Source organism: Rhipicephalus microplus, chromosome 8 (genome assembly GCF_043290135.1).
Source record: "Rhipicephalus microplus isolate Deutch F79 chromosome 8, USDA_Rmic, whole genome shotgun sequence".
Taxonomy (NCBI): Eukaryota; Metazoa; Arthropoda; class Arachnida; order Ixodida; family Ixodidae; genus Rhipicephalus; species Rhipicephalus microplus.
In genome coordinates this window covers 3,986,992-4,001,252 of record NC_134707.1, presented here as the reverse complement: position 1 = coordinate 4,001,252, position 14,261 = coordinate 3,986,992, and the positions used below count along the sequence as shown (strand labels likewise).

Below are 14,261 nucleotides of genomic sequence, written 5' to 3'. Positions count from 1 at the left end.
GCAGAGTGCTTTCGGCGGCCATAGCGGTTCTTGCATCCGCGATGATGAAAACGAATAAAAAAATGCAAGAAAGGCGCGTCGCCCGCATGCTCAGATGGGGGTGTATATGTGACTGCAGACGTCGCTCGTGCAGTTCTGAGCACAATGCTTCATCGTTACAGACGTGCGAGTTGACAAATGTTTTCCTAGCACCATATGCGTATCCTTTGTGGAACCATGGAGAAGCAATGCCGCTTCGGCAACGAGTTCCCACAGATGGATGCTTCATGAAATGCTCCGAATGTGAGTATACGGCTTCCATCTCAGCGACTGTTCTGGCTGCATTGAAGCAACGTTTGAAAGAGGCGAAATTGGGCGTAGGGCGGGGCGATATGCAGTGAACAGACAGGTGATGCATCCCGACCTTTCGGTCTTCTTGGGAGAGGGAACTCTCAAATTAGATATGCTCACTAGGTTGACACGGCAGGTTGATGAAATGAAGAATTTAATTCAGCCTATTCTCAAAAATACTACGAAGTACTGAGTCGTCAAGTTCACGAGAGATGTGATGCGGGCTTGTTGGTAGCCCATCTACAGCAAGTTTACTCGTAGCACACGTCAACAACAGGAAGTAATGAAGCGCTCTGTCTTTCTACATGCGCCTTCATTTCTTCCTGTTGTTTACGTGTGCTACAAGGAAACCTACTGAAGGTCTTCAAGTTCCCCAGAAAAAAATCAAATCAGCTTGAAGTAAATATGTTTCCAAGCTCGAAGATAATGCAAAGCTAGGCGACATTCAGTCACTCGAACTACCTGTCAACCATCTTGAATGGCGCAACAGGAAGCTTAACGTTGAAGTGCATGGAATACCAGTAGCTGGTATACGATGAAGTTTCACAAAGCTAAGTGAAGTAGCAAAATCTGTGAGCTGTTTAACATCACCGCTAGTGATGTTGAGGTGTTACATTGTCTTCGCGCAAGGCAATATACTTGGGATCATAGTCCAATTTTCACAGCTCTCTTGCAGGCAAATTAACTGAAAAGCGGGGAATTTTACGAAAAATGTGCTCTGACGCTTCCATCTGAAAATATGAGCGCACATCCCGGGAACGGCTGTGTGGCGTCAAAAAATGGGCGAATGTCAATATTTATCGCTTCGCGTCGCAGGCGGTTGTCATTCGGGACACAGATGATATATGGGTAAACTGACCAGTGCCTGAGTTCCTATAGCTAGCGTATCTTCTAACCTCGGTTGCTTTTCATGCTACCGCCACAGGCACGGTAAGCGTAGTTCGCACTGCTTTGCATCATAGGTTGCTTGAATGTCATCATCATAAGCCTGACCATGCCCACTGCAGTACAAAGGCCTTTCCCATGTTCCGATAGCCAACTGGGTCCTGTGCTTGCTGCTGCCACTTTATACCAGCAAACTTCCTAATCTCATCTGCCAAGCTAACTTTGTCTCCCCATCACCCGCTTGCCTTATCTGCGCAACATGCCGTGTCCATGGCCATTCATTCTTGATTTCGACTACAATGTCCTTAAGACCCGTTTGTTCCCTGATACTCTTTTCTTCTTTCCCGTTAGGATTACACCAATCATTTTCTTTTCTGTATCTCTCCGCGTTGTCCTCAACTTAAGTTGAACACTCTTTGTCTTCCTCCAGATTTCTGCTTTGTAGGTAAGTGCTAGTTAAATGCAGCAGTTATATACTTTCCTCTTGAGAGATAGGGGCAATCTACCAGTCATGATTTGAGAATGATTGCTGAATGTGCTCCACCCGATTCTTATTCATCTAGTTAATTCAGTTTCGTGGCTCGACTCCGTGGTTACTGCCTGTCCTAAGTAGACGTACTCTTTTGTACTGCTACCTATATCAAAGTGCTGTTCTCTTCCGTGGTTGTACATTACTTTCGTTTTATGCAGATTAATTTTAAGACCTACATTTGTGCCCTTTGGTCTGATTCGGTAATCATAAATCGCAATTCGATCGCTGAGTTACTCAGCAATGCAATGTCATCGGTGAAGCGCAGGTTACTAAAGTACTCTCCATTAACTCTTATCCCTAACTGTTCCCATTCTAGGCCTTCGAAAACCTCCTGTAAGCACGCGGTAAATAGCATTGGGGAGATTGTATCCCCTTGTTTTACACCCTTCTTGATTGATATTATGTCGCTTTCTTTATGTAGCTCTATGGTGGCAGTTAATCCTCTGTAGATTTCTTTCAGGATGTTTATATATGCTTTGTCGACGCCCTGATTCCGCAGTGTCTGCATGAATGCTGACATTTGTACTGAATCAAATGCCTTCTCGTAATCTATGACGGCTATGTACAGTGGTTGGCTGTATTATGAGCATTCATCTATCACCTGACTGATAGCATGAATGTTATCGATTCTTGAGTAGCCTGTACGAAATCTTACTTGATCCTTTGGTTGATTGAATTCTAATGTTGTCTTAATTATGTTAGCAATTACTTTTGTAAATTGCCGGTATACGACGGAGAGCAAGCTGATCGACCTGTTATTCTTTACGTCCTTGTCGTCCCCTTACTTCTGGTTTAAGATGATGTTAGCATTCTTCCAAGATTCTGATACCCTACCCATCAGGAGACACTTCGTAAACAGGGTGGCCAGTTTTCTTAACACTATCTGTGCTCCGTCTTTCAGAAAATCTGATGTTACCCGATCCTCACCAGCAGCTTTGCCTCCTCTCTGCATTCACTCCAAGATTTTTCTGACTTTTTCTGTCATTACTGGTAGGATGTCATTGGGTTACTGCTAGTTCTTTCATCATGGTCATGGTTATCCCGGCTACTGTACATATCTCTGTAAAACTCCTCTGTTATTTAAATATCCTATCAATATTGGTAGTTATTCTGCCTTCCTTGTCCCTTAGTGCATACATCTGGTTTTTGCCTATCCTAAGTTTCCTCTTCAGCGCTTTGACGCTTCCTCCGTTCTTTAAAGCATGTTGAATCCTCTGTGTTACACCTTCTTACATCGGATATATAACGCTTATTATTCAACTTCGAAAGCTCTGCCAGTTCTGTTTTGTCTGTTGTGTTTGGGGCTTTCACACTTCAACGTTTCTTAATCAGGTTCTTCGTCTCCTGGGACAGCTTGCTAGTGTCCTGTCTAATTACCGTACCTCCAACTTGCACTGCATACTCCGTAATGATACTCGTCAGATTATCATTGATTGCGTAACGCTAAGGCCGATTTCCTCGATAAGAGCCGAGTACCTCTTCTGAAGCGAGACTCTGAATTCTTGTACTTTCCCTCTCAGTACTAGCTCATTGATTGGCTTCTTGCGTATCAGTTTCTGTCGTTCCTTCTTCAATTCTAGGAGAACTCGAGACCTTACCATTTTATGGTAGCTGCATCATACCTTGCCAAGCATTTCCACATCGTCCATATGCCTGGGTGTGCACTCAGTACAAAGTATATTTCGTTCTTACTTTCGCCATTAGGGCTCCTCTGTGTCCACTTACGGTTTACTAGTTTTCGGTTGAAGGTATTCAAGATTCGTAACTTGTTGCGTTCTGCGAATTTTACTAATAACTTCTGTCTGGCATTTCTAGTAGCGATGCTTAATGTACATAGAAAAAATGCACACAAGGTGCTTTAATTTTCTCTAACCCAATGATAATGATTTGTACTTAACATAAACTGCGGAATAACTACCTTTCATCGATTGCCATTGCAGATTTTCAAAGTTTCAGATTCCATTTTATGTTCTACCTCAGCTTTGCGAGGCTCGCAGAAATATATGGATACTAATTCCACGTTACGTTTAGCGTACGATAAGAGAGGACGATTGTTAAGTATAGTTCAAGTGTAAATACCATCTACATATTGAAGTTGGGATGTTGCTTGGTTTTTTACAGCATTTTGTCTAACAAATGTCATGATAAACAAAATTAATAAAATTTGTTCTTATAAATAGTCGTCTACGTGTTGTTTTTCACGGACGAAGTGAATTTTTCTGACTTAGGTAATATCACGCGTCCCCTGTTCAAATTGTTACAGGTATACTCATTTTAACTTTGAATCTGGCAGAAACTAGAAAAACAAACTTGACTGTCTTTTTCTTTCAGGATATAATTCCGATTTGGTGTCGTCATGTTTTAGGAACTGCTTCAGAAGACGATGTGCATAATTTTTCTGGTGACAAATTATTTTACCTCAACCGCCGTGATAGACGTGGTGGAGGTGTTTCGAAACCCAGTTGCATGGTTGTATTTTTACCCATATCACATCGATATGTGGTACAAAAAATAAAGCATGAACAAAGAGAACTTCAAACCATGTGCTGCGAATACACTGTCACTTCTTTTCTGTGCACCGAATCCAGTTGGTTTGTATTGCCTTTTTAGCAAAATAACGCAATAGTTTGACTGAACATCAAAAAATTTTCTCCGCTAAAGCATCAATGACTTTGATTAAGCTCTCTGTGAACAAAGTTGCTATCATTCTCTGTCGTATGCACTTTTCTGTTGAGTTTTTCAGGCGCACCTCCGTGTGCTCTGAACGTAAGCCAAAGTGTCATTTTTGCCATGTTCAGAATCGTATTTTAGAGCCTATGCAAAGCACACAGGCACAGCAAAAGAAAATAGTAAGTTTTTTTTTTGAGGGTTTGACAGGCGTAATTTGTGCATTTCATCAACAACCGCCTTTTGTACAAAAATTACCGAAAACGCCACAATTGACTAAACTTTGTGTACGTGCTAACAAGTGAAAAATTGAGAGCTATCATAAAGAACCTATAATAAAAGCACAAGGCTCTGAGAACGCAAAAAAGCAAGCGTTAGAAAATACGCGAGACAGTTTATTTATATGTATATATTTTTTCGTTCCTGGTTTTTCCATCACTAGGTTCACTTGAAATGGTGGTCACGTGCGCAAATTTTTTTTTTGTCGTTCAAAATATATTTGGAAAGTACTGTAGAAGTATATGTGTGTAATTTTCTCAGATGTTTCGATAGCAATAAATTCTTTGGCGATTGCCACGGTTTGTAATGTTGGCCTTGACTGACCCTAAACGTACCAGGCAAAATTAGCACTCCCGCCCCCATAGTGTCGAGTTGGGCGAGTTGGACAGAAAGCTATCAATTTAATTTGGGGAGAATTCAGCAAGCAAGTCACTTACAACTTAGTTTACCTGTTCACCTGTAGGTGACAAGAGGGGAAAGGGCAACTGCGCCCCCTCGCCTGTTCCCGTCAGCGTGCGCACGCTTATGGTTGTACGTGGGAATCGCAAGAAGAACAGACGAGAATGCTCGCAGGTCACCTTCTGTCCTCTTTTGCGTCTGTGTTTCTTGCGACCTTTTACCAGAGTGTCACTTATCGACTTATTGCGCGCACGCAGCAGGCGTTCGTACCTGAACAAGTGTTCCCTGAAGATCTGCTTGGCCCGGTCGAACTTGTGCGCGTCGAACCAGTCGGGCCTGTCGGCGGCCGAGTGTCCGCAGTCGCCGTCCACGTTCTCTCCGCTCCTCAGCTGCTCCATGCTGAGCGACCGAGAGCTCGGGGCGAACACCGACGAGCAGTCTCTGCGTGGCCCCTTCGCTTCGTCGCTTCTTCCTGCCGCAGCTGCGCCCGCCTCGAGGCCCCCGAAGTGCCGCATGGCTGGGCTGCGCCGGGAGCGAATAATAAGGCACATAACCCCGCGAGAAGTTGCGTGCACCGCTGGCAGCGTTTCGCTTCGGGGGGTTTACGCACGGCTGCTAAAGCTGCGACTGTGGGGTGACTTACTCTGTGATGCACGGCAAAACAGTTCCGGAAGGAGAATATACGCACGATGGGCTACTGCAGCCTGCACTATTGCTTTAATGATCTGCCATGCTTGACGGAATCTCGGAGGCCGGCGCTGCAAGTTGGCACTTGAACACTTCTTCGTAAGGACACTATCGCATTGGGTGCACGCAAACGCCTTTGTGTTTCAGAAGTCTTAAAGCACGTATACTAAACGTAAGAAGTGTTCTTAATTTAATCTCGAAATGAAATGACAACGCTGTGGTCTGCAAAGGAACCCTGAAGTAATTTCAAGCACTGAATACGCTTCATTCTGCTCTCTTTCCTATAGAGTGGCATCCGTACACCCCAGGAAGATAACCAACCTGTCACTCATTTCCTGAGTCTTGACATGCTACATTATCTCTGACTTAACATGAAAAAAAAATTAAATATTATGACCAATCAAGCATCTATAAAAACTCTGTGCATTTTTTTCTTTGGAACCGCCTATAAGCGTTATCAGCAAGAAATTGCGGTGAATTTTCTGAAAATGAGCTCTTGTATAGCGTGCGAATCGATGAACATATTATACGTACGTATGTTTTGTATTTTAGTACATCGTTGTAAGAAAAAATAAGAGACTTGCCAGTAATCGCGAATAAATACAATAGGATTAACATCACACTTGCATTTTTTGAAAATTAATGTTCTAGATGACATTTCACCTTAACCTTTGCACGATAGCTCGTATGCGCTACTCTGCGGGACAGGACGATATCTTCAAAATTTTACCTGCGAAAATATTTTTTGCTGACCGAGAAACTGCATCTGAAAGACCAGTGTGTTTCCAAGACATCGCGTTAATGAATGTCTATGTATTCGTTGTGTGCGTGAAAGGAAACCATGGCACTGATGACGTCAGTGTGACGTCACGGGTACGTGGTATTTGCGTTCTTACGCTGCCATTTGGTTCCAGGTGGAAGTTAGCCATCAATAGATCATGCATATGGGATCTCTCATCTACCGAAAAAAAAAAACACACTGCAGGAAGTGGTTGGCCAGGCTGTGAATATTTGGGACAGTCGTTTATTGTCCGCCTGCCCTCAATTATTCTGCGCACGCAGGCATTTAGGATTTCCGCCTTACATTGACGTGTTACCTCTGTCCTCTTATTATCGTGGATTAACGATGACGTGCCCTCTAACCCCCTTCCAGTAACATCAGGTGTCCCCCAAGGCTCCGTTCTTGGTCCCCTTCTCTTCTTTATTTATATTAATGATTTAGCTTCGCATGTCTCCTCCAGTATCCGTTTGTTTGCTGCCCCGCCGCGGTGGTCTAGTGGCTAAGGTACTCGGCTGCTGACCCGCAGGTCGCGGGTTCGATTCCCGGCTGCGGCGGCTGCATTTCCGATGGAGGCGGAAATGTTGTAGGCCCGTGTACTCAGATTTGGGTGCACGTTAAAGAACCCCAGGTGGTCGAAATTTCTGGAGCCCTCCACCGCGGCGTCTCTCATAATCAAATGGTGGTTTTGGGACGTTAAACCCCACAAATCAATCAATCAATCCGTTTGTTTGCTGACGACTGTGTAATCTATCACTCAATCACTAACCCGAGAGATCAAACCGCTATTCAAGATGACCTTAACCACGTGCAGGACTGGTGTGAAAGCTGGCTTATGAAACTTAACCCTAACAAATGTAAAACAGTCTCTTTCCACCGCCGTAGCAACCCCTCTTTGTTCCCTTACTCAATCGCTAACGTCGCCCTCGAACACGTGCAATCATAAAAGTATCTCGGTGTCACCCTGTGCAATGATCTTAACTGGCGCCTGCATGTTACCAACATTATATCATCTGCAAACAAATCCCTAGGTTTTCTGAAACGTCACCTTCGGCACGCCCCGCAGGACGTCAAGTTACAGGCCTACAAATCCCTTATTCGCTCTAAATTGGAATATGCCTCTGCAATCTGGAACCCACACCAACCATATCTCATCGACTCACTTGAGGCAGTTCAAAACCATGCTACTAGGTTCATTCATTCTTCGTATTCGTATAATATTAGTGTATCATCCCTCAAAAAAAGAATCTGCTCTTTTAAACCTTGACGTTCGCCGTCGCATTTCCAGCCTCTGCCTGTTTCAGAACATTTTTCACAGCCCATTCCGTCATCCCTACATTGTACCACGAGCCCGCATATCTCACCGCACTAGACATCCACTTCAAGTTGCCCGTCCACGCATTAGAACGACCACTTTTTCTATGTCCTTTTTTGTACGGACTGCAAACGACTGGAATGATCTTCCCCACGACGTCGTGGCCATTTCCTGTCCATCAACATTTTTCGACCAACTGTCTGCACGTCTTTCGCTATGAAAACCCATGTCAATAAAAAAAAATAACAGAACTTTATTTGTTAACCCACCCCTTATGTAATACCCCCTCGAGGGTCCTTAAGGAAATAAAGTGAAGTGAAGTGAAGCTACTTGGTTTAGCTGTCGCTTTTGATGACGCACGCAGCTTCCATAGTGGGCTCCTTTCCGGGCAATTGGGCGCACGCCCATCAACATTTCTGAAGAGTAATACACCCTGCGGACTTCAACATTTCACGTGGAAACTTGTAGTTCTTGTCGTGTAATGTCGTCCTTACGTTGTGAAAAACGCTAGGCACTCACAGAACAATGACGTAACGGAAGAAGACGAACAAGGGTTTCCTTCCTCCGTTACGTTCTTGTTTGTTGTATGTGCCCTGATTACTCCCCAAAGTGTATTCCTGTCAGCTTTTCAAATTTTTACTCTTTTATATCAATTCTTGAGGCCCGCAGCTAATCTGGCGTTGACCTCCGCTGCTGCGGTCAACGCCAGATCAGGGCTGATGCGGTCGCCCGGTCGGATGACGCCAGTCGAGGCTGGCTGCATGCACATCCGTTGGAAACGATGTTGAAGAACGCTTCGATTCAGTTGGCCATTTACTTAATTAGAACCGAAAAAATGAACGAAGTCCTCCACGGACAGTCACCGCTGCACTATGCACTTGGCACATTTAGTGAGGCAGGTAGTGATCGTCTTGTTACAAAAAAATGGCACGTTCCCTCAAGCTACGTTTGTGCGGCTTTCTTGCCTCGTCCGCCTCCGTTTATCATCCTTTTGTACCTGCGTGTGCAAATGAAAATTAGTCGATTGATCGATCAATCAATCCACGTAGCAGGCGATAGCTTTTCCGAACAGCTTACTGGAAACAATGTCCTCCCAATGTTATTATACCTTAGTTAATACCAAAGGCGTACATAGACAGCCGATCAATTTTAATGTTGCATTCACGACGCACGATGTATAGGTAATCACGCACTTTCTCGAACTGTGCGTGTTCTGTCGGCAGCTTTTCTGGCAGGCTTACGCTGTTGTCACATCGACACCAAAAGTTGCTTTCACGTTAACACTCAGTTTTGGGGCACGTGCCGACAATGAACGTCTGGTAAGCTGGGAAGCCGTATCCACGGGTGCACTAGTGTCCCAAGAAATAAAGAAAATGAATAGTTCTGTAATCGGCTATGGTGAAGGGGTTGTGGTGCTCGGCCGCTAGGTCTCGGTTCCGGCCTTGGCAGTCGCATTTTGGTGGGGGAGACGTGCTAGAGGTCCGTGTAGTGCGAACACCAGAGGGTCAATATTTCCGGAGCCCTCCACGCACTACATCGTCTCTCGTAATTGTATCGTGATTCTTGGTTGTAATACCCCAGGTCATGTTATGGAAGGAAACAATCTTTTAGTCCTGCAGGACGCGCTTAGCGCGTATAGCGGGCGTCTCGCACGTATACGGGACCGACAAGCAGTACCTGGCGGCCGCTTCGTGGACCTGCTGGACGGCCCAGTGCATGTCGGCGAGAAGTGAGCTCCTGAGCGACCTCTCCCACTTGTTTCAGGTAGAGTAGTGTTTCTACACTCCCAAAGCATGTGTGCGAGTGTCGCCGTGTGTCCACACGAGGGACACGTGTCGTTGAGGTATGCGTCAGTATAAGAAACGTGGAGCTCGGCAAGATTTGGGTACGTCATAGTTAGAAATAGTTAATTGAAGAAGTGAATAAAGATGGGCTCGGTAAAGGTGACAGCACACGCACTTGTTTTGTGCAAGAAATGCTAAGGGCAACTCTACTTGAAATTAAGCTAAGTTTTGAAAACAATTATGACACTAATAATGAAACTGTCCGAAATGTTAAATGTTTTTTAAAAAAAGAAAGTAAAAAATATCAACGGCCTCGATACTCCGAAATGCTAATAGTTAGCGCAGCTGTGCGCGTGTTTTCATTTGATGACATCTTGAGGCAAGCAATGTGAGGGAAACGCGTACAGCTACACAAAACTCTTCGTTTAAGGTGGCTTTTAAATTATTTTCATTCTTAAAAAGAATTTTGTTCGTTGTATTCTTTCCGACAGCGCCAACTGCAGTGACAGAGATAGATTCAGTATCGTTTGTACTCCGTATTTCTATCTTTTTCACCTGATCGTTTTTGGAGGTTTAAGGTTAGCTTTCTTTCTTGTTTTAAATGCGGAGCGTTTCGTATGTCGGCAACCCCACTGCGCATGCTCGCGTCTCATGGTTGCGTCTCGCGCTTTCTGCACCCAACGTGATTTATGCATTGCCTGCGGGATCGAAGGCATGCGGTATTTGCGCACTTCACCTGAGTTTGCACAGCCCCCAGGAGCGGTGCCAACGGCAGCCAAACGACGATGTCATCTTCTCATGTCGCATCATGTGACGTCATAGGGACGGCATGATGATGTCACAAATTTTGACGATATCTGTCATCATATGGTGACGTTCGCGCGCATGACTCGCGTTGACGCCGACACCGCAGGACGACGGTTAACACCGCGTGCCTATTTCCAAGTTTGATGAGGCATCTGAAACTTTAGCCTGTGATCTCAATTAAGCTAGGTACACACGACGGACGAAATCGGGATTCGACCGGGGGAATCGCGTACTACGTCACCATACGTCACCCATTCCCGCGTCCCTGCTTCAGTCCGTGCGGAGCGGTTCGCCAAACGACGAAATCCCGAAACGCACTTGGGATCTTCGGGGGGCAGTGCCAGAATCCTTGCTTGTAGCATGAACTGTCACCGGTCGTGTGAATGCTGGTTGCAGAGGGATCCGAATCACGTCACATGTCATGTGCATGGTCCACGCGAGATCACGTGCGTCGTATGAATACAGCTTAAGGGCCTTTGCATCGAGTAGGCGTGGTGAATTCTGGAGGAATTTTTTTTTTTTACCTTAAACTTTAACTCCTCGCTTGGAAGGCATTACGTTACTTCACATCAACGAGATGGGGCTCCTTATCGGCTATCTGTAACACACAGTGGGTTTGAAAAGGGTGCTTTACAGAAAGGTAAACTTTTTCATCCTCGTGGGGCACAAATAGTATTTTACGTGATGTATTATTACTCTGTGTGTGTGTGAAAGTATACTGCTTAATGGTGTTCAATGAAGCTACAATGAATTTTCAAGCATAACAGGTGCTCTAAACTCCGTCACAGCTGTTTAAATTAGGTAAAAATAATTTTAATGTGCAAGAATAATTGAATTTCACCAGCTTTTTTTCTAATTGTTCATTCAAAATAACCTTATCTTCGTTTAGTTGTATGCTCAAAAGCAAAATAGGAACTTTGAAATGATGAAAATTGACCTGGAATCGCTTTCTTGGTTCTTTTTTATGCCAAAGAACATCGCGGCTCTAGAAAAGCGGCAGAAAAGTTTGAAAGCAACCCTCTAGAGGATATTCGTGTGACGTCAACGCGTGTCATTTTATTGTGTAGTTCGCAGCTTCACTGATCTGGGGATAAGCATATCAAGGTGTGGAAGTGCATATTTCACTGTGCAGCCTGCACAGCGAAATGGCGGCCGCAATCACATCGGAGCATACCGCCTATACTAGAAATGTCGCCCTCTCCCTTTTAGAAAGAAGCGGTCTATACTTTCGAAAAATCGGCAGCATCCTGTGGCTGATGTTAAGTTGTGTCTTTAGAAACAAAGATGTTTTAGACGCTGATTTGAAACGGGAGCCTTACCTTTTGCACTTTAAAAATCTAGCGTGATTTCTTGTCAGGATTGCAGCTCTTTCGAGGTGGCAGACTGACTCGGCCCAACTGATGTAGGCGTACTTGGAATCTGCACAAATGTAACATGTTGAAATATCTAGTGTATCTGTCTTTCATAAAGGACCATTTTTTGTCAAGTGGCTGACAAAACGGATAATGGAAAAGAAAGCACGGATGCACAACTAAGTCATTGTATTGAACATTCTGCTGTTATAACACTGGGTGACCAATATTTAGCCAGAATAAAGCAATGGTTTCAACTACCGACACTTGTCAACACTTGGCAAAGTGGAGGCGAAAACGCTGTAGATCCGTGTGCTCAGATTTGGGCGCACGTTAAAGAACCCCAGGTAGTCAAATTTCCAGAGCCCTCCACTACGGTGTCTCTCATAATCAGATGATCGTTTTAGAATGTTAAATCCCACGTATCACTCAATCATTATAGTATGCAAGTATATTCATCGTGGACACAACCCAGTTGCGAAAAAAAAGCACCGAAAACACGTTATTTTCAAAATCAATAAAACATAATGGCAACGTAACAGTGTTAGGCAAACGTATGGTTGACATATTATTACGGTTGTTACCAACCCTTCACAGAAGCACATTTTTCGTGGCGACTTGCAAAACACTGCAACATCTCTTGATGTCTTTCATCGCGTGTCGCAGCTCGATTGCGGAACCTTGTCTGGATGTCGCGAAGAGCAAGGCCAACGTACGCACGTGCACTTGTGTGTCCCAGCGCCAAGAAGGCGCGCTGGACCAAGCGTTTGTCGATTATCATGATTAGATAGTTTCGTCGTCAGGATGCAACGGCGCCGCACTTCAGTTGCCCGTCTACGCTTGACGCCACGGGTCCACCGAAACTATCTGTCATCGAGTTGTCAAATGGACGATGCACTTGTATCACGGTGCAGAAAACTTCTTATAGCTCGTTGGTGCGCGACGAAAATCCACACGAAGCCTACATCATGCACTTCGTGACACCGACCAGAACGTCATGAACCGGGCAAACTCGCTGGCAGAAACGCTCAATAACGGGCATGATCACAGTTTTCTGTTCACGAAACAAGAGAAGACAACCAGCCAGCTTCTGATTCACAGGGGTCAGCCACATGTCTCCTCAATTCATCCTTACTTAGGCGACTGTTTCTATTGGAAGAGCGTACGATGACGTCGCTGAGGAACAACCTTGTCGAAGAGTGACACGTTCAGCGACATTCTTCAGAGCTTTCAGACACGAAGAAATGAACGCAATGTCGTCCTTGGACAGGTAACTGAAACGGGGACACTCGTTTTGCAAGGATTACGCCACTCGCTTGTTTCTCTCGTCTCAGCCTACGAGGTGCATCCGACACCACCTTCGTGACCGAAGTATCAGCGTCACGCTGGAGGCGGCAGCTGCCGAGCCAGAGATTGATTGGATTGTGACGTAATAAAAGGGTCTTTCGCTCCTGGGTGACTTGTAGAGAAGCGAATGAAAGAGGCGTCATGGCAAGTAGATACACACGGCGCAAGCTTCTTCCAAGTAGCAATGCTTCTACAAACCACTTCAGAAGACTCGTGGCGTCCTGGAACTGTTGATACTGATGACCTCTGTAAAGTCGCCACGGTGACTCAGCCCTTTGATAAATGCATGCTTCCGTACTTTACTGTCCGTACTTCTGTGTCAAAAAATGGAAAATAAAGCAGCAGATAACTAGGCTGGCTGTCTTTCAACCACTAGGGGGCTTTCTCTGCTAAACTATGAACCTCCACGCGTCAAAAACGCAGTCGAATCCCGGTGTGCAAAGTACATAGAACGGCCATATTCTTCTTGCCATGAAGGTGGTTTTAGGAACAGTTCACCTGGCAGAAGTATTTTATCGCATTGCACGTAACTTCCGGTCCGTCACACGGAGGTCACGTTGACCTAACTTCGGTCGCCCAGATGAGCGGCAAGGCAGGCTGTACAGCACACAAGCTGCGATACTTTTCGTTGTGGTAGCTGGCGTCTTTCTGATGCATGAAGCGCAGAAACAAGAACGAGGAGGCCTTTTTTGTTGTTGTTGTCACCGTATAGCACAAATCACAAGAAACTCCAGAAACAATGTGGGGACTTCTCGCAAATGTGATGCAGTCACGATGCGTCATAAGTGATCCGCTCCTGGTGGTGAAGCACAGGTGCAAGTGGATTCTGGCGGTGCGCACGATTTTGCGGAGTTCTAACGGAATGGGCAACACCGCACCGTTACCAACTGTGACAAGGTCCGGCACTTGCTGGCAACAGGCACCGCACTGCAGTGACGGACCTTGTCCACCACATTTACAGCGACGTGGCGGCAGCGCCTGTTGTGGCCGCACGGCCGTTCTATTGTCGGGTGCGCCTAGTGCCGTGACGTCCTCCCGCACCGCTCCAGTTGTGCACCGAGTCGAATAAGGCCGCCCCCCACCGTCCGGCGCCATTCTG

The 14,261-nt window shown here is 45.4% G+C and overlaps 2 protein-coding genes across 5 annotated transcripts in view; one reads left to right on the top strand and one right to left on the bottom strand.

Moving 5' to 3' along the window:
* LOC119163963 (ras guanyl-releasing protein 3) overlaps positions 1–14,261 on the top strand; it is a 182,260-nt gene that overhangs the window by 93,926 nt on the left and 74,073 nt on the right. The window lies entirely within an intron of this gene.
* The window catches only part of LOC119163961 (uncharacterized), a 29,954-nt gene that overhangs the window by 3,922 nt on the left and 11,771 nt on the right, over positions 1–14,261 (bottom strand). For 2 of the 3 annotated variants that reach the window (XM_075870793.1, XM_037416049.2), the window contains exons 2-3: positions 11,783–11,882; positions 5,363–5,614 (exon numbers count right to left, since the gene is read on the bottom strand). In XM_075870793.1, coding sequence (XP_075726908.1) covers positions 5,363–5,607 — 245 coding nt within the window. In that variant the 5' untranslated portion in view covers positions 5,608–5,614; positions 11,783–11,882. The remainder of the gene's footprint in view (positions 1–5,362; positions 5,615–11,782; positions 11,883–14,261) is intronic. The other variant, XM_075870794.1, reaches the window with a different exon arrangement.